The sequence below is a fragment of the Onychomys torridus genome, chromosome 3 (assembly GCF_903995425.1).
Source record: "Onychomys torridus chromosome 3, mOncTor1.1, whole genome shotgun sequence".
Classification (NCBI taxonomy): Eukaryota; Metazoa; Chordata; class Mammalia; order Rodentia; family Cricetidae; genus Onychomys; species Onychomys torridus.
Window position 1 is genome coordinate 83,959,948 of NC_050445.1, and position 27,930 is coordinate 83,987,877.

The window sequence follows — 27,930 nt, forward strand, 5'->3', positions numbered from 1 at the left end:
TCCACAGCTCCATACTATGCAAGAGTTATATGCAAGGAACTGTCAAGAGTTAAATGCTACAGCAGGGGTGCACACCTCTAAACCTAGCATTCCTTGAATCCCAGAATGTGGGAGGCAGAGGCAGGCAGATCTTTGTGAGTTTGATGCCAGCCTGGTCTCCAAAGTGAGTTCCAGGACAGCTGGGTCTACACAGAGAAACCCTGTCTTGAAAAACCAAAACATAACTAAATACTAAAGTATCTAAAGTATGGACAGGGGACGAGGGAGTCTAAAACTCTGAAGAATAACGAGAAAAAATGGGCAGAGAGGACAAAAGCCAAAAGATGGCAAAATATTTGAAAGCTGGGCAGGAGAAGCTGACAGTGCAGCCTGGTCAGATAACTGGGGACAGAACTCTGCCTGGGATGCAGGATCAGCAAGATGTCAGGGCAGACAAGGAAAACAAAGCACGCTTCTTGTCCCTTACTAGGCAGGAACCTGTCATTGTATTCCTGGAAATGGGATCTTTTGTTCCTTGAACAACCCAGGGAGGGTCAAGACAGCATTTCTAATGCTCTTCTTCCTGTGGTCACCTATGTATGGCTGGAAGACTCAACATTGGAATCAGGCTCTGTGTGTGCTTGGCATCTCTCCTCTTTATGCTTTTGCATAGCGGAGAACAGTGGTGAGAACTTTTTGTATATTATTCCCACATGATAGTAGTCACTGTGTATATGAATGTATGTGTTCACATGTGTGTGTTCATGTGAGACCGGAGGTCAATATCAGGTATCACCTTTATCCTTGTTTCTATTATAGTCTTTTAAACATGTGAAAACAGACAAGTACAGTGTCTACATCTACAGCCCATGTGGACAGAGAAAAAGGGTTACTGTATGTCATCTGCTGTTGCTATTACTACAACATTTTCCCTATAAAGCATCTCTAATCGATGGTGTTTGTTTTTTGAGACATGGTCTCACTACGTAGCTCTGGCTGTCCTAGAACTCACTATGTAGAGCAGGCTGGCCTCAAACTCAGAGATCCACCTGACTCCCAAGTGCCTGGATCAAAGGCTTGTGTCACTAAGCCTAGCACAAAACCCACACCCTTTAATATGGGGGAGGTCCTATAAAATGGGTATAGAACTCCAATTAGCTGAATGCAGAGCCCTGGACTGGGGCATCACTCTAGTTGTCAGAAAAAGTGAGATACTTTGTTTAAAAAAAAAAAAAAAAAAAATCCTAATTCCAGATTCCTGCCTACTCCATTGGCAGGTGAAGTCTTAGAAACCAAATGCAAAGAATCAGTTTACATTTTTGTTTTGAAGAAAACAATACTTCCTTATCAACCTTGTACATAATATGTATAAGCACTGACATCATTCTCTTGCATCATCAGATGGAAAAGTATCACATAAAATTTTCAAAAGACTTTGGCCTCAAGTTCATGCTGAAAACTGGAATCTGTGTTTTATTCTTTTCCACAAGAAAATGACTGTACAGTACAAATTAAATTGCTCTGGTGCCAAGAAGCTGCATAGAGACTACACCAAAGGTAACAGAACTACAAAGCCCTCCTCTTTATGAAACAAGGACGGAACTTCTATGCAGTCAGTATTCACAGACAGAGCTTTTCAGTCTTCAGCAGGGTGAGAAAAACAGCCCTCATTTAGATGGGAGATATCCCTAATGGTAACAAATCTTTTTTTTTTTAATTTATGTTTTATTTTTTAAAACTCTCATACAATATATTTTGATCATATTCTATCCCCTCCCCCAACTCCCTCCAGATCTTTCCCATCTCCCTACCCATTCAACTTCATGTTCATTTCTCTTAAAAGAGAGAAAGAAGAAAGGAAGAAAATCAAAATGATTTTCAATTAGCCCAAGACCAGGCTTGTCTATGTATAAGAGAAACTCAAGGCGAGGCAAGAGACCATGGGAATCTGCTTAAGATTTATCAGAGAGTACACCCTCAATCTTACAAACCCAGGCTCACAGAGATCAAGGGGTCTCCAGCAAAAATAAGTAAAGATACTTCACAGGGTGTCTTGAAACCGCACTGGTCACATACACAAAACAAGAACCAGTGTGCTCTTCATTCGTTACTACCTGAGTTCTCGACCCAGAGACCCAGAGGGACTTCAGTTCCAGGTAACAAGGAGGTGTAGACATGTCTTCCTATCAACAATGTAACAAGCTGTGAGAGAAGGCCAAAGGGTTTCTCTTTGAACAAATGTTTAGCCATCAGACCAAGTAAGCACAATGACCACTTTGGAGGCAGGAGAGCAGGCTTGTTTCTAAAGTGGAAACTGGAGGCAAACAAGTGCAAAAGCCACTCTGCCTCGTTCTCATGGGACTACCGGGCAGCCGGCCTCACTCTCTGTGTGCCTCACTGGGCAACACCTCTACTCTCTCTCCTGTCCCAGGAAGAAGGGAGAGTCCGTGCTCCATGGGGCTGGTATAATGACTGGGGGAGGGGAGGATGCAGACCATGAGTGAGTCTGGCACAGAGGCAGGCTTAGTGCTACTGCCATCACACTAACCACCTTAGAACCTTCCAGATGTGGATGTGCTTACTGCTTTCTATGAATCTGCCTTCTGGAGGGTGGGGGTGGGGGTAGTTTGTGATATTGGGTCTTGTATGGAAATAGCTGGGAGTTCTCTATATAGAACAAGCTAGTCTCAAACTTCCAGCAAACCCCCAGCCTCTGTCATCTGTGTGCTGGGATTACAGACATGCACCACGACGCCAGGATTTAACTGGTGATCATATTCTTCTGTTTTGGTTTGTTATTGTAAGGCGAGATCTGACTATGTAGTCCATTCTGGCCCTGAACTCAATCTCTATCTGCTTGCCTCAGCCTCTTGTGTCCTGGGATCACAGGGCAGCATCACCACACCCAGTTTCCATGTTTTTCCACCTAATTTATTTAGTACATGCCAAGAGCGTGGCCCTGCGGGATATAATAAACAGGCATAATCAATCTATGATGTTGGAAGAGGGGCTTTGTACTGACTACAATATAATTGTCCCTTGATAAAATTATGTTTAATGACAATCCAGGCCACCTTCACTAACTAAATGCAGTAACAATAGACATTAGAAATAGAAAGGAGGCCAAAAATGGGCACTAATCACAAACTAAATCTGCAGGATGGACCTAGGCACCTACACAGAAGGAAACTACAGCTGTAAGAATACTTATTGAAGAATGACAGAAAACAATTGAATTATGATATCTACTTATGGACCTATAATCATGAAAGATAATCTTTAAAAAGGTTTGAAATATCATTAATAGGGCTGGGAGTATTAGATATTCATATGCAAAAGAATAAAGCTGTTCCCTTCTCACATTGTATACAAAGATTTACTCACAAGAGATGACAAACAAATTGATATAATTCTCAGAAGAGTTATTAATCTTTATAATCCTTGGTTAGGCAATGATACCAAAAATGTACACACACAAATTAAGCACATTACATATTAAAGAGCTCCCTTTTTTCCCTGAGAGTAATACTACCAAGATAAGGAAAAGATGATCAATAGAAAGGGAGAGAATATTTGTGAATCATATCTGATGAAGATCTTATATCCAAAATATATGAAGGACTTCTACAACTAGATAATAAAAAATCCAAACAGTCCATTTGAGAAACAAGTGAAGGATTTAAACAGACAGTTCTCCAATGATTATACAAAATTGACCAATAAACACATGAGAATGTGCTCAGTGTAATTGGGCAATCCATCAGGAAACATAAGTCATGACCACCATGACATATCACTTCATAGTCACGAAGATGTTTTAATCAAAATGACAACTAGCAAAGATGAAACTCTCAAATAGGAATATAAAATGGAGCTGCCATTTTGGAAAATGGTCTGGCAGAGGCTAAAAAGTTATTATATGACAGAAGAATTCCATTTCATAGACTATGTCCAAGAGAAATGAAAATATGCCGATATAAAAATATATACAATGTATTTGTGGTAGCACTATTCATACTCGTCAAAAAGAACTAAACACTCAAAAGAATGTGTATGTGTTCATAACTTAGGCCTTTCAAAATACTATAAGTCACTTCTGGGTTGCTTATAATACCTAGGAATTGTTAAACTGTGTTGCTTTGAGAACAGTGACAAGAAAATAAAAGGCATTAATACTCAAGATAGACACATCCACTGTGAGCTTAACACAGAATCTGAAGTTGCTTGAATCCATGGATACAGGGAGCCAGCTATAAACTGAAAAACAAGTCTTTAAGAAATGGATGATACATTTCAATGAGGCTATTTTAAAAGGTATGGTATAAGAATAATGACATTAGAGTAGAAATACAGATAAAAAACTACAGGCAATAAGAAAAAAGGATGAAGAGAGGAAGTTTCTTTTATAGTTTGTTATTTTCTGTGAAAGCATAATGCAGAGACCCACTGAGAATCTGAGCTTGCTTTACTGAGCAGGGCTACGTAAGGGGATGATTTGACCATGGGCATGGTTACCAGGTGTTTGGAAGAGTCTACACTTGGCTGTGCAGTGTGCTTGGATCTAGTAAGTCTTTTACCCTGTCCCTTGGCATTATTATAAAAAGCCCTTTTGAAGAGGCAGAAGGAACCATTGGGTTTTGATCTAGGTCCTCCTGAAGCTATCCTGTGTTTTTGCTTTTCTCCTCTTCACTATCTTTCTATCTAATATTTTCTTATCCCTCTCTCTTCCTCATAAAAACCCTGAAAAAGGTTGGAGCAGGTCTCCCACAGTGTAAGAAAAAGATCTTTGGAAAACAAAAACAGGAGTAGAGAAAGGAGAAATCATGTCATTAGCTTCAAAAAACAAAATGTAAAGAGCATAATAAAAAATGTGTAAGAGAATGGCATATATAACTCTACTAATTTGAAAACCTAGACAGAGGAATTATTTTCTGGGATAATGTACTAATGAAACTGTTTTAAGAAACAATAGAAAACCAAAAGAGAGAAATTACTGAATAAAATGCAGTTAAGATGAAAGAACCAGTTGGGTTCGTGTGTGTGTGTGTGTGTGTGTGTGTGTGTGTGTGTGTGTGTGTGTGTATGTATGTATATACACACACACACACACACACACACACACACAAAATGCACATTCTTTGCTATACATTGTGTGTCTTTTATGTGCTCATACATGTTATGGTCTGGATACTAACATCCTCCAAGGGGAAAAACATTGGGTTGCCTGAGTGTGGCACCGCTGGGAGGTAAGGCAGCCTGAAGAAGTGAGGACTGTTGAAGGAAGGCAGGTTGTTTGGGGCAGCCCCCGAAGGCATTAGGATCCTTATATCTTCCTCTCACCTCTCTGCTCCTCAGCCACAGCTTCTGCTGTGGTGCCCTGCTGTATGTACAACAGGCCCCAAGCAATGGGCCAAACCACCACAGTCCCAAACCTTCTGAAACTGAGCCCAAACCACCCTTTCCTTTACAGTGACTTCTCCCGGCTACTTTGTCACAGTAAAGAAAGGCACACACATTTGTGAATTATTAGAAAAACATATCAGAGGGATATTTTTGTTTGATTTTGTCTTTGCAGTGTTATGAGTTAAACTCAGGCCTTGTCCATCACATACTGAGCAAGTATGAGCTGTACAGCTAGATTACATCTAGCACCCAAATAAGTGTGTCTATGTTATGTGTATTAGGGATGGGGTGCTGGGAGCCCTGGATGCCTCACACATTCGAGAAACAGGATTAGAAGATTTCAATAACAGTCCACGGTTATTTAACAAAAATAAACACTATGGTATTATGAAGGTCATGAAATGTTTCTACTTTTTTAAATAACAAAATTTATGTTACTGGTGCAATAACTTGATAATTGTATGGAATGGAAGACTCTAAGGTATTCATTAAAAATGTGCATTGAACATCTTGCTAGTTGATAGAGCCATGGAGGTGAAAAGGGGCCAGACAACTGACACCTGAAGGCAACTCCTTTAAGCTAAAGTCATCCACATGCTGATTTATCAGCCTGAACACACAAATTCCAAGCACAGGTAACAACAATAAATAGTCTGTGTCTTAGTCCATTTGTGTTGATGTTTGTAAGAAGCAGAAATCCATGAAGTTTGTGTCACACAGTTCTGTTAGCTGGAGAGGTCAAAGTCAAGGTGCCGATGAGCTTGAGAGTCTCATAAGAGGCCTGTCCAAAGATGGCAGCTTGTCTGCATGCTCAGAAGGATGAACACTGTGTCATTATTGGGCAGAACCAAGACAAAACATAGACATATTCTCTTAACCCTTCTCATAACAGCTCTAATTCCCTTCACACTCATGACTTGATCTATCATCTAAAAGTCTTTGGCCATTTATTTTCAACATTTGAATTTTTTTTTAATACCAAACTTTCCTTAGTTTGGGGCTGGGGCTGTAGCTCAGATGAGAATGCTTGCCCAGTATGCACAAAGCCCAGGTTCAATTCCTAGCAGTGCATTAATCGGGTATGCTGGTTCATGCATATTATCCCAGGACTCAGTGCTCAGGATATGGAGACAAGAGGATTGGAAGTTCAAGGTCGTGTTTAGTATAAAAGCAAGTTCAAGGCCTGCCTAGGATATATGACACTGGGAGAAAAAACAAACAACATTTTTACCATGTTATTAATTATAAGCTACAAATTTAATAGGTTTTCAAGGAAAAAAGGAAACTATAACATTACATACATACATCTGTGTTTCAACACACCCAAATGCAGAAAAACATACATCTCCAAATCAAGAAATAATGGTATTGTAGAACAAAGGAGGCGCTGATCAAAATGAAACCCCCTTTTAAAGGATACAACTTTTAAGCACAGCTGTTTGAGTCCTGCAGCAAAGTTTTGCCAGGAAAAGGACACTGATTTTCTCCTAAGGTTAATCTATAAGGCTCATTTAGGACGTAACAAATATTGTTGGGGAAAGAGAAGCCAATCAAAAGAACTTCAACTTCTCTGATGCTTTTAACATTAGTCAAAGGACCTCGATATCAGGATGTTATGCCAACCTATAGCCGAGACATGATGGAAAATCACTATTGATGTTTTTTCCTGCATGTAGATTATAATGGCTCTCATATAACATCAAAGACAGATGATAAATCATTTCACAGTTAGTATGGGCCACAGAGATGCAGCTCCTTATAAGAACCTTTGACTTCTACTACAAATGAAAAGGGGAAAAGGTGTAACAATTTGAAATGTTGCTCTCCAGCTGGATTTTGACTTGAATTGCCACAAATATAGGAAGAAGTGACCCCTCCACCCTTACAGAAAACAATCCCACTGACAATTCCAAAGCTTTTCTAAGTCAGCTGGGAAGCATACTGTAAATAGGAAATAAACTCAATCCAAAGGCTGTCAGTTTCAACAAGGAAAGGAAAAAGAGTAGATGTAGAGCATTTCCCCACAACTGTCTCTGTTTGACAGTGCCCTCCAAGGTGGAAAGAGCCCAGCTTCTTTGACAGCATGCACAGGTTTGTCAACCAACAAGCTTCCAGTTGCTACTCGACAAGGGTTCATGTAATGTAATCTATGCAAGAGGGCTATTCTACAATGTTGCCATCAAAGATAAAAGTTCCAGAAACTCCAAATTTGTATTGAACAGGAATGTTGTCAATGTGGAATCTTTCTTTGTAGGACCTCACTACAGAAGGACTGTCTGACCTTGAAGTCATAGCCCTCCATCCTCAGCATTGTGGACTGTCTGACCAGGTCATAGCCCTCCATCTTCAACACTGAAACCTTCCTTAAGCTTGTGTCATCATTGCCTTTTGGTCTGCTCTGCTGTGACTCTCACAGGCCACAGAACCCACAAGAACAGGGGATAGGATGTTTTAACTTTTTACATGTGGCCCATTACGGTCTACTCAACCTAACACCCATGTGGAGGTCCTGAAGAAAACCGGTTACAGTGAGTAACTAAAGAGGGTAGGGAACAGAGATATGCATTTGCTGGGGGAAATGATGTGACACACAGGTGTGCTTCGTGGGGTCTCTGCAAGACTGCAGAAAAGCTCACTTCTGTCATGCAGGCAGCCATTCATTGCAGAGAGCTCAAGAACTGGCAACAAAAGCAGAAGCCCATGAGGCCAAGCAGGCCCCTCTGAACTGCCTGACCTCCTTAAAGCATGCTTACGGGCTTTATAGTCAATGAGGGGGAAAGAAATAAATAAGGCTACAATATCACACTTAGCATTTCAATGTGCAGGTGAGTGTCTTTTATGTCAGCAAATCATAGACTGCTCAATGGTAGGCTAGTTATACAGCAGATTCATCTCAATCGAAATTGCTCTAAAGAGCGTGGAACACTTGGTGACAGGATTATAGAACCAAAGCCTGCTTGTAGCCACAACGCACAGACAGGGTTGAGTGAGACTATATGGTCTGGTAGGTGTGCTTAAAACATACCTTTCTGTGGACCGACCACTGTGCTCATAAATATCACTGAATTTGACACTTCTCATCAAGTGTATGGCTTTATCTCAGCAACACGGCTGCCAACTGTGTGCCTGGTCATATCTTCAAATGTTATGCCTCTCAATCCTCTAAGTCGATGGGGACCATAGCACAATCCTGTTTGTAAAACAGTAGGAAACCTCAGGGAAGCAACCTATCCAAGTCCACAAAGCCGGATGGTGGAGGGGGTGTGAGCCCACATTTCAAGTCTGCATTTACTAAGAACCCCAATGGTGTCCCCAAGTGTCCCCAAGTGTCTCAGTGTCCCAAAGCCAGGATGAGGGAAGATGCCAAAGTCAATCCCAGTACCTTCTCAAGTCACTATGATTTTGTCCTTGCACACACTCCTCCTAACCCACCCTGCCCTGAGACAGGGTTTCTCTGTATAACCCTCACTGTCCTGGAATTCAGTCTGTTAGACCAGGCTGGCCTAGAACTCAGAGATCCATCTGCTTCTACCTCCAGAGTGCTGGGATTAAAGGCATGTGCTCCTACAGCCCTGTATTACACATGCTTTGAAATACACAATCAAACATAACAACAAAACTCACAGTAAGTCATTTGGGATACCAGGGTTGGCGCAACCCCTAAGCCCGATATGTAAAGGGGCATCCAGGAACAATGCCCCAGTAGTAACTTAACACTTATAGAGGTTCCTCCTAGAGAAGAGCCTTTCCCCGTTTCTAACATTGCTCTTCCTGCTCCCTGGGCCTGTGGTTGTCTCTGCCCTCAAACAGCTTTCACTGAGCCCGGTGATGGCAGAGGCAGGCAAGATCAAGATCGCTCTTAGCCAAATGGCACTTCCATCCCCTCCATCAGCACCAGCACTCCCACCAGGGGCATCAGCCATCTCGGCACAGTAGCGCCCAGCACAGTGCTTGCTGGCTGGAGGTGAAGCCCTGTGAGAAGCCTCCAGAGAGGCTGTGAGGAAGGTATTGCTCTCTCTACAGGTGAACAAAGTGGGTCTCTGAGAAGCTAAGTAACAAAGGAGAAGGAAGAAATGAAAGACAGAAGCCAGGCCCTTTTTCTGCATGCTTCTTACCAAAGCAGGGAGATGGCTCTAATTGAGTGTTCCATCTACATTTTATCTTCTTGCCCTCTTTTTAGAAACTCACATCTACTCCACATTTGTCTCCCTTGCAAAGACAAGTTTCTTGGGAGAATTGATATGACCTCTAGTGTGTACCTTTGTAACAAATCAGTCACTTTAGCCCAGTATGTATTATGCATGTGACCATTCTAGTTTTGTACTACAAAAGAATAGGAAGCAGGTAAGGGCACAAAAAGAGAATGGGGGGTGGGAGGAGACAACATAACAATGTCTTAATGAATCTGACCTCTGTTACAAGAATAGATTTTCTTTTTCTTAATTTAGATGTTACTTGTCCGTGCCTTCATTGTGCCTGGAACAGAGCGCTCACTGCTTTGTCCTTGGCAATTCACACTTCCTGTGTCAATCTTATTGCAGCCCACCTATAAAGCAGGTATAAGTGGACCCATTCTGTAGGGTTTTCTTTACGTGTGTGTGTGTGTGTGTGTGTCTGTGTGTGTCTGTCTGTGTGTGTCTGTGTCTGTGTGTGTGTGTCTGTGTGTGTGTATGTACATACATGTTCATGTATGCACAGGTGCACTTCTGTATGTGGATGTGCATGCATGCAGAGGGCAGAAGACAGCCTTGAGCTGTGTCATTCTTCAGGTACCATCTATCTTGTTTTTCCTGAGACAAAGTCACTCAATGACTCTGAAACTCACTAGTAGACTAGGCTAACCCTAAGGATCCGCCTATCTCTGCCTCCCCATCACCTAGATTACTAATCAATGCCATCACATCCAGATACCTTTACATGGGTTCTACAGGTCAAGCTCAGGTCCTTGTGCTTGCAAGCAAGCAAGCAAGCAAGCAAGCAAGCAAGCAAGCAAGCAAGCAAGCATCTTTTTACCAACTGAGCCATCTCCTCTGTGCCCCAACAAACTTTATCGTTTGATTTTTGGTCATAAATATATACTTTAAAGACAGGTCTTATGATGACTAAAGTTACGTTTTAAGTTTAATAACTGTGCTTAAGAGATCTATAAAACAAAATTGCTTCTAATCTATAAGCCCTACTTGCCCAAGGACAGATTCCTGGAATGCTAGGGGCTGTGGTTTATGTACAATAACAAGCTACATGTTTTAACTTCTGTAAACAAGCTTGGTTGCCCCAACTACACAGGATGTGCTTGATCACATGTAGTGACGGGGATGGAGGGTGTTATATGGGCAGGAAGTACAGAGCCTTGTGCAGTTTGCCTTTATAAGGCCCTGACTAATATAATTTGGAATACCAAGAATGGACACTGGCCAGGAAGATGGACAGTATTTAATAAAGCTTGCTTCAAATTTGGCTCAAAAATTGTGGTGGTGATCTTATTCTGACCCGGTGGGATTGATAGTCTCATTATGCAGCATAGGCTGCCTCTGATTCAAATCCTTTAAACTCAGCATCCTGAGTACTAGGATTATAAGCACTTGCCATCACACTTTACCTTACTAGTCCCACTCCTGAGAAATGTAATTAGTTTGGACAATCTACCCAAGATAAAGATAAAATTTAAAACTCAATTCCTGCTACAATTTTGAGGAAAAGATAATCAAAATTAAAAGAAAAAAATGGAAACAAATAGAATAGAAACCTTACAAAGGAAGATATACAACTGGATGAAAAATATTTGAAATGTTGCTCCATAGCATTCTGTGTCAGCAAGAATGCAAACAAGTCACAAAGAAATACTACCGTATACTCACCAAGAAGACAAAAATATCTGTACACAAAACTAACAATATTTGATGACTTTGACAATGAGGTGTGGTCTGAACTCAGTGTAGGGGCAGAATAAATACTACATCCACCTTTGAAATGCTTTGGCAAGATCTACCACAAATGAATTTATTTCTTCACTTTGACCAGCAATTCCCCTCCAGGTATTGTGCATACATATGTAATTGTGTAAGAACATAGACAGCCAGAGCTAAAGGCTGGAGACCATTGGAACCAAGGGGAAAGGATGGCAGTCTATCTAAACCACGAAAACCTATCCAGCGGGAAAAATGAAATTCCTGCTACACTGAAATACATAGATATATTTCAAAAGAAGAACATTAGAAAAAGATAGAAAGATATGATAGAACTGGTGGGGGTGGGCTGGAAGTTTATGCTGAGTGAAAACACCTGCCTCAAAGCCTGAGGACGTAAGTTCAATTCCTGGAACACATGGTGGAAGGAAAGAATCAACACATACAAGTGCTCTCGCTCTCTCTCTCTCTCTCTCTCTCTCTCTCTCTCTCTCTCTCTCACACACACACACACACACACACACACACACACACACACACACACACACACATGGGTGGGGGGGAATAAACGTAAAAAAGAACACAGAAACAAAACAAAACATACATATCACATGGTTACACTTAAATAAAGTTCATGAAGAAAAGTGTATTCATATAGAGAGCATCAGAATCATGGTTACTTCTGAAAAGTAAAGGAAGTATTCATAGGTGAAGGTATAAGGGGGCTGCTAGAAGGCTTTTATCTGGGACCAATCATGTGGCTCTGTGTGTGTCCATCTGCAAACAAATGGGTGCACAAATGTTTGTGTGGAAATATAGGACAATTGGATTCCCAGAACTCAGTGCCTGGCCGTGGATCTCTGTATCTGCCTCCATCAGTCGCTGGACAAAGGCTCTATGATGACAGCTAGGTTATTTGCTAGGCTGGTCACCAGAGTAGTCCAGTGCCAGCAGACCAAGGTGGGGTCAACCTTGTGGATTCCTGAGAGCCTCCCCAACACCCTGCCTCTTCCTATTCCCATGATGTCCTCATCTATCATGGTATCTTCCTCCTTGCCCTCCCACACTGTCCCTGTTCCAGCTTGACCCTCCCTCCCATTTCCCTATGTTCTCATCTCCCACTCCTCACCCTCTGCCACCCCCACACCCATTACACCCAGTCCACTCATGTCCACTTATCCTTCACAGGGTCATCCATGTGTCCCTCCTAGGGTCTTTCTCTGTTAGCTAGCCTCTCTGGAGTTGTGGGTTGCAGTCTGGCCATCCCTTCCCTCACATTTAGTATCCACTTATGAGTACGTACATATTATGTTTGTCCTTCTGAGTCTGGGTTACCTCACTCAAGATGATATTTTCTAGTTCCATCTATTTGCCTGCAAATTTCATGATATCATTGTTTTTTACTGCTGAGCAGTACTCCATTGTGCATATATGCCATATTTTCTTTATCCATTCTTCAGTTGAGGGGTATCTAGGTTGTTTCCAGGTTCTGGCTATTATGAATAATGCTGATATGAACATAGTTGAGCATGTGTCCTTGTGGATAGATTGAGCATTCCTTGGGTATATGCCCAAGAGTGGTATAACTGGGTCTTGAGGAAGACTTATCCCCAATTTTCTGATAAACCACCATACTGATTTCCAGAGTGGCTGTACACGTTTTCATTTCCACCAACAGTGGAGGAGTGTTCCCCTTGCTCCATATCCTCTCCAACATAAGCTGTCTTCAGTGTTTTTGATCTTAGCCATTCTGACAGGTGTAAGATGGTATCTCAGAGTTGTTTTGATTTGCATTTCTCTGATGACTAAGGATGTTGAGTAATTCTTTAAATGCCTTTCAGCCATTTGAGATTCTTCTGTTGAAAATTCTCTGTTAAGCTCTGTAGTCCGTTTTTTAATTGGATTGTTCAGTATTTTGATGTCTAGCTTTTTGAGTTCTTTATATATTTTGGAGATCAGCCCTCTGTCAGATGTGGGGTTGGTGAAGATCTTTTCTTATTTTGTAGGCTGTTGTTTGGTCTTATTGACCGTGTCCTTTGCTCTACAAAAGCATCTCAATTTCAGGAGGTCCCATTTATTAATTGTTGCTCTCAGTGTCTGTGCTACTGGTGTTATATTTAGGAAGTGGTCTCCTGTGCCAATTCATTCCAGACCACTTCCTACTTTCTCTTCTATCTAGTTCAGTATAACTGGATTTATGTTGAGGTATTTGATCCACTTGGACTTGAGTTTTGTGCATGGCAACAGATATGGATATATTTGCAATCTTCTGCATGTTGACAACCAGTTATGCCAGCACCATTTGTTGAAGATGCTTTCTTTTTTCCATGGTACAGTTTTGGCTTTTGTATGTATAATTTTGTACATGTAATTCCTTAGGCACTGTACAGCTTGTTTTCTGAGACAGGGTCTCCCATTGGCCTGGAGCTCCCCAAGTAAGGTGAGGCCAGGGTGGCTGGCCAGCCAGCATCAGGGGTCTTCCTATCTCTACCTCCCCAGCATTGAGATTATAATCACTTGCTACCATACCCAGCTTTTTTTTTTTTATGTGGGTGGTGGGGACTGAATTCAGGTGTACCACTTTACCCACTCAGCTATCTCCTCACTACCTCCCCACCCATTGCTTGGTCTGTAAATGCTGGGCACTGGGAATGATGTACTCTACTGTGCACTGGGGATGATGTACTCTACTGGGCACTGGGAATGATGTACTCTACTGTGCCCTGGGAATGATGTACTCTACTGTGTACTGGGAATGATGTACTCTACTGGGCACTGGGAATGATGTACTCTACTGTGCCCTGGGAATAATGTACTCTACTGTGTACTGGGAAGGCACAAACTTCCCCTGCAGAATCTTTAAATGGTACAAATGTGTGCAGGTGTGCAATTCTGACAAAATGTACAAGGCATAAAGTAGGTGTCTACCATTTGGGAGGAATAGAACTGTGTAACAAACAAAACTCAATGAAACCTCAAGGCCACAGTTCTCAAAACAAAATATGACCCAGTGTCTCCCAGGGTCACCGTGAGTTCCACTGTCAGAAATCTGGGGGAATTTCATTGTGTGTATGTATGTGTGTGTGTGTGTGTGTGTGTGTGTGTGTGTGTGTGTGTGTACATGTATATCCACCCATGTGTGTGGAGGTCAGAGGCCAAAATCAAAACACTTCCTCAATTGCTCTCTACCTTACTTTCTGGACACACCCATCTCTGACTGAATCTTGAGCTCAGTGATTCAGCAAGACTATCTGGTCAGTGAACTTGAGGGATCCTCTTGGCTAAAATTCCCCAGCACTAGAACTACAAGTAAGGGCCCTACACTTGACTTTTTATGAGGGTGCTGGAGATCTGAACTCAAGTTCTCAGACTAGCATGGCAGGCACTTTAACAGTCAAGCCCCAACTTCGCTCCATAGTGATTTCACAGGGTGACTCATTGCTAAGTCTTACCACACGACTAAAGAATATTTCAGCTGCCACTCCAGCAACGTTTCCTTTCAAAGTTCTGCTGAAGCAGATGTGGCGTTTCTCCCACAAATCCTAATTAAGTGAAGCTGAAGCCATGTAAAACCAATTAGAGATGAAAACAAGACATGTATAACTCTAAAATCAGTAGATAAAACAAAGAATACAGAAGCTGTGGCTCCTATATGCTGTAAGAACTTAATGTTCCACCCTAGGAGATGGGAGAAAACATCAAACACACTCACATACGGAAACCAGAGGAATAAATCCCTGCAGGTATTAGCCAGTGACCTTGAAAATTATTTCATTTCCTTTCTAACCAAAATATGTCTCACTTTTTCAAACAAAGCCCCTAAGACAACATAATGGCCTACTTCTAACGGGCAGGAAAGGGCAGAAAACTCCAACTCCACATAAGTCAAACATAGATAGATAGGCTTGAGAATAAAGAGCAGGCTGATGAGAAGGCAAAGCCCTGGGAAAGGCCTGAGGGCTGCCAGAGAACACCTTGCTCATGTCGAGAGGGCCCTTGAAGTCTGTCAACTAGGCTCCTGGGCATCTTCATTTAACAGGTGATTGAAGTTGTGAAGCATGGCATACCTATCAAGAATTGCCCAGGACAAGTAGGGCAAAGGTCATTTGTCTCAAGTCTCCTATTCATCATGGACTTCAAATTCCTAAATTTGAAGTCCTTTTTTGGGGGGGGGGGGGGGGCAGAGTCTCAGGGCTATAGCCTTGACTATCTTGGAATTCAGTGAGTAGATCAGGGTGGTCTAGAACTCAGAGATTCTGTCTGTCTTTGCCTCTTAAGTGCTGGGATCAAGGGCATACGCCACCACACAAAATTTTAATGTACTCTTCAAATAAATCTAGACCCATAGTACAGTGATGCAATAAAAGAATCCAAGCATTAATGGGGGTCTCAGCTCACAGTCACAGGGTAGATTTTCCCTGGTTCCTCCACGGCTTTTCCCTGTATCTCCTTTGGTATTTTTGTAGGATCCCAAGTCACATGACTCACTGGGCTCATGGCAGCGATCTCCCGCATGCTTTTTGTTTTCCCCACTACACAGTAGACACCCAAAAGGAGGGAATTTACCCAGCTTATCTTTAATACTGAGCACCCAACACATTCATCTGCTCGGTACTGCTGTTCGGTAAATATTTTTCCAGGAGGCAGAGAAATGAATAAATAGACACGGGCTGTTAGGTAGATGTTTTAATTGAGAAAGTCAGGATGGATAATCACTGCTCATTAAGGGCCAATCCTGATAGCTCATTAATTACATATGTTTCACTGTGACCAAAATATCTGAAAGAAATAAAGAACAAATATCTTTTGGCTCCTAGTTTCAGAGGGTTTTAGTCCACCATCACAGAGAAGCATGGCAGAGTGACTCAGTTCAGAGAGGTGGAAGCATGTGGCTGAAGCTATTCATGTGATATCAGACAGGGCAGCAAAGGGGGAAGTGAGAGGTAGGTATACCGCTCATCAATGCTGTCCACAGTAAACTATACGTTTGGTTGGAACCTCCAGCTTGCCCCTGCATGATCCAGAAAGCCCCATTCCCCCCCCCCTCTCTCCCTCCCTCCCTCCCTCTTTTCCTCTCCCTCCCCTTCCTCCCTCTGTGTCCAAATTCCACCCTCTAGGAGAATCTCAAACAAAGAAAAGGGGCCAAAAAGTCCAGTTCTGCATTCCTGGAGACTAGTGCAACTTTCTCCCGTGTTTCCACCAGCAGCCCCAGTCCCCGCTTAAGCATTCCAGATTTTGACAATACTTGGGCAGGCACATCACTTCTCACCTACAGGCTATATTATAATCTCCCATTTTTACTTCAGGCATTTGGCTTCTTGGGCTTCGATCTCGGGGACTGGAGAACCCATCCGGGAGCTGCTTTGCTCAAATAAACATGTTGTTAAACTTTTTCAATTCGTCTTGATCTGATTTACTTTATTGGCGGAGCAATCTATTATTGGGGTACAGAAACCCTATTACTACATTTAACAGCTGGCTCCACATCTAAAGGGTTCCCCAACTGCCAAAACCAGGCTGGGAGCAGGTGTTTAAGATATGAGTAAGGAGATGGGTATTTTTGACTCAAGTCATAACAAACAAAACCCTTTTTCCTTTAAGACAGGGTCTCATTATACAGCTCTGGTTGTCCTGGAACTCACTATGTAGACTAGGCAGACCTCAAACTCACAAGAATTCCAAAGGGCATAGTGGTACACCCCTTTAATCCCAGCATTTGGGATCCACAGATCTGGAAGTATGACAGGTTCAGAACCAAGATGGTGTTTAAATCTTGTACTGTAAATAAAGGATTAAAAAGAGAAAGAATGAAGAACTCTTTTAAGTGGGTTTCTGATAAATTTGTAGTAGATATTACCTGGATAACACACTACATCACATTATTTAGAAAGCATCTTTGAGACATGTACTTCCAAAGTGAGTAGCAATATTATTCCACTCTCTCTTTCTCAAACTGAGCATCTAGCAGAATATCCACTACAGAGCTATGACTTAGGGGTGGTGAGATTGTAAGCAAGTTATTTAACCTTGAATGTGGAGAGTAACAGTACCCTGTTATAGAACCATCAGGAGACAACTATGCTGTAGTGGAGTAAAACCTAGCATATGCAGGATCCAGCACATGTTCATAATACAATCATCATTCTACAGACACTATTATATTCCTCTAGAATCTCATTAGCAAATCCTTAGAATTGACTTAAAATGATTACTCCTAAATTATTTTCTAGATTGGGTATATCAACTATATACCCAAAGTCTAATGAAAAAACTAGAGTTATGAGTGGACGTGAGTGCTAGTGTCTCAATCCTATTGTACATGAGCAAGAAAGTGAACCGTATCAGCCTCAGTTTCCCTATCTGTAAAAGGCTAACAGTATGACGGGAGTGCCTACCTTCACAGGAGTTCTGCAATAATGACAAGAAACATGCTAACTAAAACACTTAACATAAACTTGCTATTCCATTGGAGATTTTTGTTTCATACTATGCACATCTCTCAGAAGGTCTCTGCTTTATGACCTATCAAGGTGCTCACCAAATCTCAGCTCCTGGACAGTCTAAAGACACTGATATAAATATAGGAAGAATGATCCCCAAATGGAGCATATACACCCTTTTTCTACCAAATAACAAGTGGTTAATTTACTTCTTTAGGGTATGGGTTAATTTTCTTTTAAGAATATTTTATCCAGGAGTAATTCCAAATCTATAGACGTCAAAAGAATAAAAATGATACATAGGATAGATACCACATGCCCTCTCCCAGATTCACCCACTGTTAGCAGTTCTGCCTGCTGGCCTGTTATTTGTTCTTTCGTTCCCTTCCTGTACAGGCAGTATATTTTCAGTTGCTTTTTCTCTCTTGTAAATAACTGGCATTAGTTGTATTGATCCTGGCCATCTATCCATAAATACTTCAAGGCATATTTCCAGATAGAAGTGGTAACCAGTTAATTATATGTGATGGGGGGAGTGTTCCTAGAGAGTAATATAGGGCTTCTATGTACTATGTTAGCCATGCTACTGTCCCAGGCAACTGCCTAATTTTAAATGCATTATGTGACTCATTAATATGACAATTTTATTCACATTGTGACTGAAATGGAACAGTAGACACTATCTAGTCCAAATTGAATAAAATCACATTGAGCAGTTTGTTTTACACCTCAGTATTTCTTGTGTATATGTGTCTATATATGTGTTGTGTGTGTGTACATGCACCATGTGTGAGTACAGATGAACATGTATGTGTGTACGTGAGCATGAGAGCACACTATGTGGGATGTGTAGGTAACTGTGTGCCATGGTTGCATGAGGAGGTCAAAGGACAACTTTCAGAAGGTTTTCCTTTCCAATATGGCTCCTAGGGATTGAACTTGGGTCCCCAGACATTCATGACAAGTGTTTTTTTATTCACGGAGTCATCTTGCCAGACCAATAGTTTCTAAAAGTGTGTGATGAAACCCATATAAAGTTCTGTAACTGAATGTGAGAGATATGAAACTTCTGGCAACAATAAACGGGTGCTGAATGTGCGGCAATGAACAATGAACTCAAGCATGTAGTGAATCTGGGGTATTTGTGGCACTGTTTTCCCATGTTTCATTTCGAAGCATCACTGTAGCCCCTGTTCTGAACACACAAGTGCAACTTTGCACTAGCATGCTGTCATGGCATAGAACATCAGCAACACTGTCTACAGGAGCTTGGCTCAGAAACGAGATGCTAGAGGTTATAAATTCCAGCATTTTTACTGCTCACATGAAGTCTTCTGCTCTTACAGGAACATAATTTAGTTACACAAAACAGAAAGTCTTTTAAATTTTCCCTACTGTCAATCCTCAGCGTGTATCAAACAGGGGACCTTTGGATGATACTGTGTGTTAAACTGTTTGATTTTTTAAATTACTGTTTGAGCTGCTCACTTGGGTTGCATAAAAAATGATTCAATGAATTTTGGGTTGAGACTATCTCAGAGTTTCAAAACTTTCTGAAATGGCCCTAAATATGCTTCTGTTCTTTTGTCCTGTGTAGCTGTATGAAGCAGCATTCCCAGCTCTCACCATCATAAGATCTAGCTGCCAATCAACTCTCAAAGACATGGAAAATGTTCTATGTCCTGCACTATCATATAGTCAACAAAGATTTAAGTGATTACATAAGTATGGACAAGCACATCCATCTTGTTTAAGCAAGTTTGTTTTCATCTTCAGTAAATGACAAAATTATACACACACACCAAATAATTGCTTTAAAGTAAGTTGCTTTATGAATTCTTCTCAACAAATTCTGATTTATATGCCTATTTTATATATCTATATACCTGGGGTCAGATAAAAAAATTCTCAGGCAAACATATTGTGGTTAAAAATCATTTAAGAATCCTTGACCTAAGGCACAGTCATTTTTAATTTTTTTTTTTGTGTGTGTGTGTGAGATTGTCTGTCTATCTGTCTAAATGTATATCATTTGAGTACAGAAGCCCACAACAACCAGAAGAGGGTATCAGACACCCTGAAACTGGAATTACAGGCCACTATGGCCTGCCTGGTCTGAGTGCAGGAACCAAATCCATGCTCTCTGTAAGAGCACAAGTGATACTAACCCTATTTCATCAAGTCTTTAGCAATCCAATCAAATCATCAGAGGAAAAGTGTCCTTACCTGGACCTTAACATAAATGCTCACAATCCATAAAAAGAGCTAGAAAACGTATTTGTTTCTTTGTGGGATTTGTGGTGTGTGTGTGTGTGTGTGTGTGTGTGTGTGTGTGTGTGTGTGTGTGTTGTTTTTGTTTTGTTTTAGAGATAGGGTCTCATGTAGTTCAGGCTAGCCTCAAACTCCCTGGGCTCTATGCTGCTAAGTGCATCTACACTCTTGCTGCAGCTGCTGATGTAGTTCAGGCTAGCCTCAAACTCCCTGGACTCTATGCTGCTAAGGGCATCTACACTCTTGCTGCAGCTGCTGGCACCATCCATCACTGACATAGAACCCAGTCTTTTTAGCTTTCCAGCAAGCACTGAATGCCAGCACTCTCCAGTCACTGAGACTGGTGAGGCATCCAGCCTGTGGACTGAGCAGCTAGAGGCTGCCAGGCTCTGCAGAGTGCAAACAGCCACTGCGTGTAAGCCAACCTGTTAGTTCCCTTTGTAAGGTATATTAATACGATCAAGTCAGCTCCTCTAGAGGACCCTGACTAATACAATCTCCATGCCCAGTTCTATGTGGCATTAGGGATCAAACCCAAAGGGTAGGAGTGTGGAGCTCATGAATGCCAGGTGTGAGCACTCAACCAACTGAACCACACACCAAGCCCTATGTGCACTTGTTTCTACTGAATACACTTGACACAAGGAGAATTTATATAAAATACATTGAATGTTATTTGTTAAATATTTTTTGAAAAACTAAAATATAGTAAGGCCTTCTCTGACATAATAGGTGGTAAGGAAACTCTCATGTACCTTCAAAAACTACTGTGAAAATTGCTGTAGAATTGTAACAAATCTTGATGGAAAATGTCAGCTAAAATTATAAAGCAATTAAATAAATTAACACGGCTGCCAAATAGATATATTAGGATCCCGGACTGAGCCAAGGACTAATCCATATGTTATTAAGAGGAGATGCTTACGATTCAGTATACATTTAAAAACTGATCTTCAAGGTGACGGGAGGCAAAGAAGCAAAACCGGAGCTTGGACTCTGGTGCCAGTTAGAACTGGGTCTGTTCTTGGGTACCAGCAAAGATCACTGACTAGAGCTGCCCACCTCTCTTGCTACATACACTAAGAATACTTGAAATACAATAGTAACAAACTACAGCTCATCCTCAGAAGGGGCTTCACACAGGAGAGTGGCCTCCTCTCATTCACTCCTCTGTCACTGGACCAAGCAGCAAGAAGGCTCTTGCCCGATTCACACACCACCTCCTGAAGGCCTTTCCACCATCACAACAAACCAAATCAGGAAGAGCCCAGATTTAATGGGCAAAGCGCTCCTGGGCGATTTTCCCTGTCCCCCACAGAGAGGAGAAGGGGACCAGACCGGAAGAACCAGGAGTCTGTTTGTGGGGGATGCTGCTTATAGATCCCCTGTGGGAGTCATCCTGAGACTCTCTGGGGGAGGAGGAGCTGTGTTTGGCAGGCTTTGAAAGGGCAGGTTTGGGGAGGGGCTGTGTGAGGTGGAGCTCCCACCCAAACATTCCAGACTCTATGGGTATAGGGGTACCAGGGTGCCATGGATTGAGGTGGAGCTCCCATCCAAACAGGTCCCTCCAGTGGTGAGTGATTTTTTTTCTTTATATTCCCTGGTCCAGAGTGTTTCTGAGATAGCTAAAGCCTAGAGAGAACTTGAAAATGAGTAGTGATGCTAAATTTGGAAATTCATGTCAGTAGGGGGAAGGATCAACAGAAGACCTTCAGATAGAAGGTCCCAGGGCTGTGTAACATTCTCACACTGCAACACAACATTATTGTCTATAGAGTGCAACTGAATTGCTCCCCCTGCCCCCCCTCCCAATTAAAAAAAAAAACAGCAAAAACATTTCGGGATGCATGTTTATGATTTTGTGCCAGGCTGGGACATTCACAGCTATCCCAGGACACATGTGGTCTGTGAGTCACAGGTTGGACACACTTGACAGATGACCTGGGAAGAGGGAGACTCACTTTTGGGTGCTTATATGCTACTCACAAGCATCCATGAAAAGAGTGAACAGTGGGGCCCCACACACCACAGGAAAAGTGCTTCCTTCACAGAATGTCCCAGAGAGTCAGTATCTCTTTGTCAAGCACCAATGACAGAGGGGCAGTGAGGAAGTCCAGGAGAGCAGAGTGAAATCTAAAAGGTGGTTTGTGGTGATGATCTTCTGTATATTACCACACTACTTGCTAAATAAACCAGCTTATATGGCAGGTTAAAAGTTAAACACACATGCACGCGCGCGCGTACACACACACACACACACACACACACACACACACACACACACACACAGATACAGAGATCTGTCTGTCTGTCTGTACTTCAGGCCCATAAGAGCCTATGTACCCTAGAGTTAGAGGTGATAGGACAGACAGGCAATCTACACAAACTATACAAATCACAACAGAGCACCTGAGACACAGAAGTCACAAAGGTGAGTAACTATCAATGTTAGGAATCAGGCTAGGCTTTGCAAAGAGCAAAAAACTCCTTTTAATTTTAGGCAGCACTTTGAATAGAGGATAACAGTCATGACAGTCCTCAGATGCATACAGACCTCTCTATAGGCTCCAATCAGAAGCACTTCACTGACATCAAACACAACCTGAACACAGACACACACTCCAGAAGACGTTCAGCATTCTTTGCTCCTGGTCTACTCTACCATTAGCTCTAATTATTAAAGATCATGGCTGAATGGGCTGATTTCAGACACGCCAAAGTGAAACACCAGTGCCTAAGAGAAAACTAATAGGTTCAAATAGTTCCCATAGTAATGCATGGCTCTATGCATGAAGAGAGAGAGAGAAAAAAAAGGTCAATGTTGGCAGATGTTCAACTGTCTATCTGAATATGGCACCTCTGTAAATAAAGGCCAGGGTCATCTGTTTATCACATCAAATTTAAAATGTCTTGGAGATCAAACACAATCTCTTTGTCAACTCTTTTAATAATCAATACCTCTTGGGCAGGTCACAATGGTCTCAGTATCACAGAGAGCCTAGATCAACAAAACATTAAGCTGTAAAACAGGCTCCCTCCCCTTCTCCTTCCCTGTTTTAGGAGATATTTCTTTGCCTGTGTAGAAAAATAGGGCCCTTAGAGCAGAGCCCCAAGACTTGGGAGGCAGGAGGGGAGTGCACTCAGCATTCCAGAGAAGCAACATTGCTGAATGAGCCGTGAGCTGCATCTTACATCTCACTTTGACAGCAGCGGCACAGCAAATGACAATCCCTGTCAGGTAAGGTATTTATCCTCACGTGGAATGCGGCCACTCCAATGCAACAGTCTCAGACGCTGTCGCATCGGCGAAGACAGGAAGTCATGGAACAGGAAGGCTATCATTGAGGGAGGTACAGCAACAGAGACTGTAATTAAGAGCTGCTGCAAAGGGCCCCTCCGCATCATGCTCAGGTTTGCTTGAGCCGCCAGTGAATTCCTTACCAGCCAATCTCTGAGGGGAGCAAACTTCTGAGCAGCCTTTCAATCGGGAAATCTATGCAAAAGCAGCTCTTAAAGGCTACATAGGCATAACCAAGGAAGAAAAATCAAGGAAAATAGTGAACTTTCCTCCATATTTCTTCCTTTGTTCATTCACTCAACAAGTAGTTATCTTACTATCCCGGCACCAGGTTAGGGGTAAGAGGTCACAGAGGGAGGCTTGGCAAAGTTAAGATTCTAAAAGGACATACAGACACACGTTAGGAACCATAACTCAGGACATAGTAGAAGGTGAGGGGCTTTGAGAGCCCTGAGGAGGGCGCCTGTCCCAGTCAAGGAGATGAGGCAGACCTTCAAGGAAGAAGAGGCATCTAAGCTGAACCTTAAAAGGAAAGTAAGGAGCTGGTCAGAGAAAACCATGTGTGCACACAGAAGAAGGCGCTGGATGTGTGATGGAGACAGGAAGAAGTCTGTGTGGCTGACACATTAGGCAGGGGCTAGGAAATGGGCTGCATGTGCCTCAGTTACAAACAGGGCACAAGACAAAATGGTAAACTTAGAACACGATAAGATATCGTGTGTGTGTGTGTGTGTGTGTGTGTGTGTGTGTGTGTGTGTGTGTGAGAGAGAGAGAGAGAGAGAGAGAGAGAGAGAGAGAGAGAGAGAGAGAGAGAGAGACTGACTACATACATTACCAGGTTCACAAGTGTGAGATAGAGTTGCAAAGTCAGGAGGTTGGTCATGCCTACAAGAACCTCCCTCATAAGCTTGGTTCCTATTACAACACAAGGAGGACGGAGTCTCCCGATCCTGGGCTTCCTCAGCCATTCACACGAGGTACTGGTGAAGAAAGACCCCTGCTTTGCCAGACATAGGCCCAAAGATCAAAATAAACACACCCAGGGACGGACTATCCCAAGCCTGCCACAGAATTCCACATCACACTAGCCAACACATGTTAAAAACCACCTCATGGGCAGGGGAGGCAGCTCAGAGGGCAAAGTGGTTGCAAGACCAGCATGAGGGCCTGTACCCACTAGTTTAGAAAGGCAAATGTGGTGACACAGGCTTGTAATCCTAGCGCTGAGTAGGTGGATACATGTGGACCCCTGGGACTCTCTGGGCAGCCAGCCTAGCTTAAATGGTAAAGCCCCAAGTCCCAGTGAGAGACCCAAGGTTTCAGCACCCGACGAATGACATCAAAAGCGGACCTCTGCATTCCACTTACACACATGTGCAAGTGGGTGTACATACACATGCATCACATACATCCATGCACATATACATAAACACATACATGCATATACACACAGAGAACATACTACACACAGAAATAGACCTCATTTTTCTGCCACTTTATAATTGGATAGGTACAGTGAATTGTGATGTATCTTCTTTTTCAATCCAAACACAAACTCCACTTTCTAAATTCCTATCTACTAGTTTCATACAAAGAGGACATCAATACCAAGTACTTTTTCAAGCAAAGAGAAACATTATTTTCTATTGTTTAAAAAACAAAACAAAACAAAACTGAGGTCATTTTGGTACTATTTCCTAAATAGTGGCACACTTAAAATCAAGCCATGTATCTCAGTCAGGTCCAAGAGATCAGTGAGGGCAAAAATAAATGGGAAAGCTTGCCAAAAATGTAACCATGGCAACACCACAGATGCATCAAGCAATGGTGTGATCATTTGCTTCATCCCCATTTCTTAAATTGGAATCTAGGTAGGGGAAAAAGTACATGGAGAACAAGCATGAGTCTGCACTTACTGAACTCTGCAAATTCGCATTCAACCTGCACCTGTAACTTACAGGCAGTCACCGGACAGCTAAGAAAAGGCCCTAGGAGGTCCAAGAGTCCAAAAGATGAGGATCTGCTCTGAACTCCCCATGACTCTGTTTCCCCATCTGCTTTTAGAGGGCTGGTGTCTGTGACACTGGCCAGTGGGACAGAGGTGGACCCAGCTGGATCATACAGCCTCAATCCTGTCACCCAGAGTCACATTCTCACTCAAAACTGTGTTACTAGATCAATAAAAATGGGATTGAGAGCCCCACCCCATCCGCAAGACTAGATTTAGGAATTGCAACCAATCCACATACACATGGAGTCATTCAAGGATATTACTGGGATTGGAGTCTCAGTTCAATATGGAAAGCTGAACTGAGGACAACTAAGTCAGGTTAGCAGGTCACCTCTTCTCTGTCAGATGCAGCTGCCAGTGAGGAAAGAGGGGACTCTGGAGTGCTGGCCCAGGTCACTTGCAGTGTTCTTCTTTCCCACAGAGCCTTGATTTACTCCCAAGTAAATGGAGGGCAGCAGAGTGTTTTAGAATCTGATTTCCTAAGGTTCTCAAATCTATGCAAAGCCTTTGGTTAGTTACGCTTGTGAGTTTAGAGTAGTATCAGCAAACACTGGCATTTAGCACATTATTTACAAAATACCGTATTTTAAAGAACACCATTTTTAGACAACAGATCACAGTAATAGGAGGGCTTTGTGGATATTAATCTTCCTCTAGGAGGCAGTGTCTTAAAAATGGTATCCCAAAAAACTCTTTCAAACTTCCAAGGACCAAGTGACAGACAGTACTATGTAAAATTCCCAGTAATAAAACCAGGATCACTCTTTCCTTGAGGTGTGAATGAAATCAAATAAACACTGCGTCTTCCCAAGAGGCAGAGGTAAGATCAGCCTGTTCAGGGACACAGTGTGTCCATGGCCCACTCTAAGACAGTTGTCCATTTACCACTCACAGATCAACACACTGCCTCTTGTCCTTACCCACAAAGGTTTCCCTTCAGAGGCCCGATGTTCTGGATCTTGCTTGCTCTAATTTGATTGCATTGAATGATTTTTAGAATTTGGAATTTTTAATCTTTTGAAAATCCTTTCTTCCTACAATCCATACTTGGGAATTTTTAGATCTGGTTGTAGGGAAGGAGAGTATACTGTGGTATTGCCTCCACTGAAGGCCATTGTGGCTTCCACCCAGGTCAGTCTCAGGTCTCTGCCTGGCTCACTCCATTAAACACAATAATGTTTAGAAATGTCTCTATTGCAAGAGGCTTCACCTTGCCAAGGCTTTACAAACTGCTTACACGCTTCAGCCCACTTAAACTTCAAAGTAGCTCCATGAAGCTAGCATGGCTGACATGTTCTTTACACAGATCAGATGGTGAGCTCACAAAAGGTAGATAATTTGCTCGGCATTTAAAACCAGTACAAGTAGCAGAGCCAAGTGGAAATCCAGGCACACAGTCACACCATGACACCATGCTGTCTGTCCCACGGTCAACCGCCATTTGCTTCACTCAGGGCATCACTGGGTGGACTCGCTACCAAGTGTGCCAGAGCCATCAGTTGAGCTTCCTTCTCCTCTTTACACACGTGTGAGCACACACACTCCCTCTCCAGCAGTGAGACATGAAAGCTGGCTACTTACAAGGCACGGCATGGCGGTAGAGGTTGTCCCTTATGGTCTGCTGGAGCTCATGATCCGGAGACCCCTTCTGGAACCGCTGGTTGAGGAAGTGTCGCAGGTCCTTGTTGAGCCTTCCCCCTGCAGGAAATACATAAAACAGACAGAGCACATCAACAAGAGAGGGCTTTCCGAAGAGTGAGCCCTCAGAGCTGTGTGTGAGAAAGCAGCAGCGCCCAGCACATCCAGCCCACAGCCCCTCAGCCACTGTGGGGAAGTGCTTCCATTTCCCTCCGCAGGGGAACAGCCAGAAGAACTCAGCAAAGAGAAAACAGCACGGAATCCACTAAGGTGCGGGCCTTATCACATGCAACACGACAAAGCCCAAGAACGGAGAAGCTCCTCCAGGCTTTATGCTTAGATGGGGGCCCATGACATACATAGACACTCTGGGAGGGAGAACAAGCTGCTGAAACTGCAAAGGGGACAATCTGCAACAACTGTCCCATTACAAAGCCGCCTGCACTGGTTACACCTGCAAGCCTGTTCGGAACTCCAGGATAATTTACTGTAGCCGATAAGTAAAGACAAAAGCAAGGTAGAAACAATGTAGAAACAACCAACAGAAACCGATTCAGTAAAGCGCAGCCTACCCGCATAGTAACTGCTAAAATACAGGAGCTACACCTCTACATGCCTGTCATGGGAGGGAGCTCAGAAAAGAGCCTTCAAGGTCTGACCCCTTTGCATATTTAAACCTTATTTAACTGGCATATACAAGCGGGAAAAATTTACAACTTAATATATAGGAGTATATAAGAGCGTACTGTGCAATGTTTAAACACAGGTGTATACTGCACAATGGTTAAGCTGGCTATCATTTGTATACAGTGAAAACTTTCAAAATCCTTTCTTTCAGCTTTTAAAGTGTAGACTGCTATACTATTATGTCTAGTTATCCTTCTCAGTGAGAGCAAACCAGTTTCTACCTGCTGACAAACCTCTCCCCTTTTACCACCCAGACCACTGGTAAACACCATTTACCATTCTACTCTCAATTAGTAT

General features: G+C 42.5%; 1 protein-coding gene across 15 annotated transcripts in view; it reads right to left on the reverse strand.

Annotated features, from left to right (window-relative positions):
• The window catches only part of Magi1 (membrane associated guanylate kinase, WW and PDZ domain containing 1), a 629,136-nt gene that overhangs the window by 232,039 nt on the left and 369,167 nt on the right, over positions 1–27,930 (reverse strand). For all 15 annotated transcript variants that reach the window (XM_036181540.1, XM_036181545.1, XM_036181542.1 and 12 more), the window contains exon 2: positions 26,890–27,006. In XM_036181540.1, the coding sequence (XP_036037433.1) occupies positions 26,890–27,006 (117 nt within the window). The remainder of the gene's footprint in view (positions 1–26,889; positions 27,007–27,930) is intronic.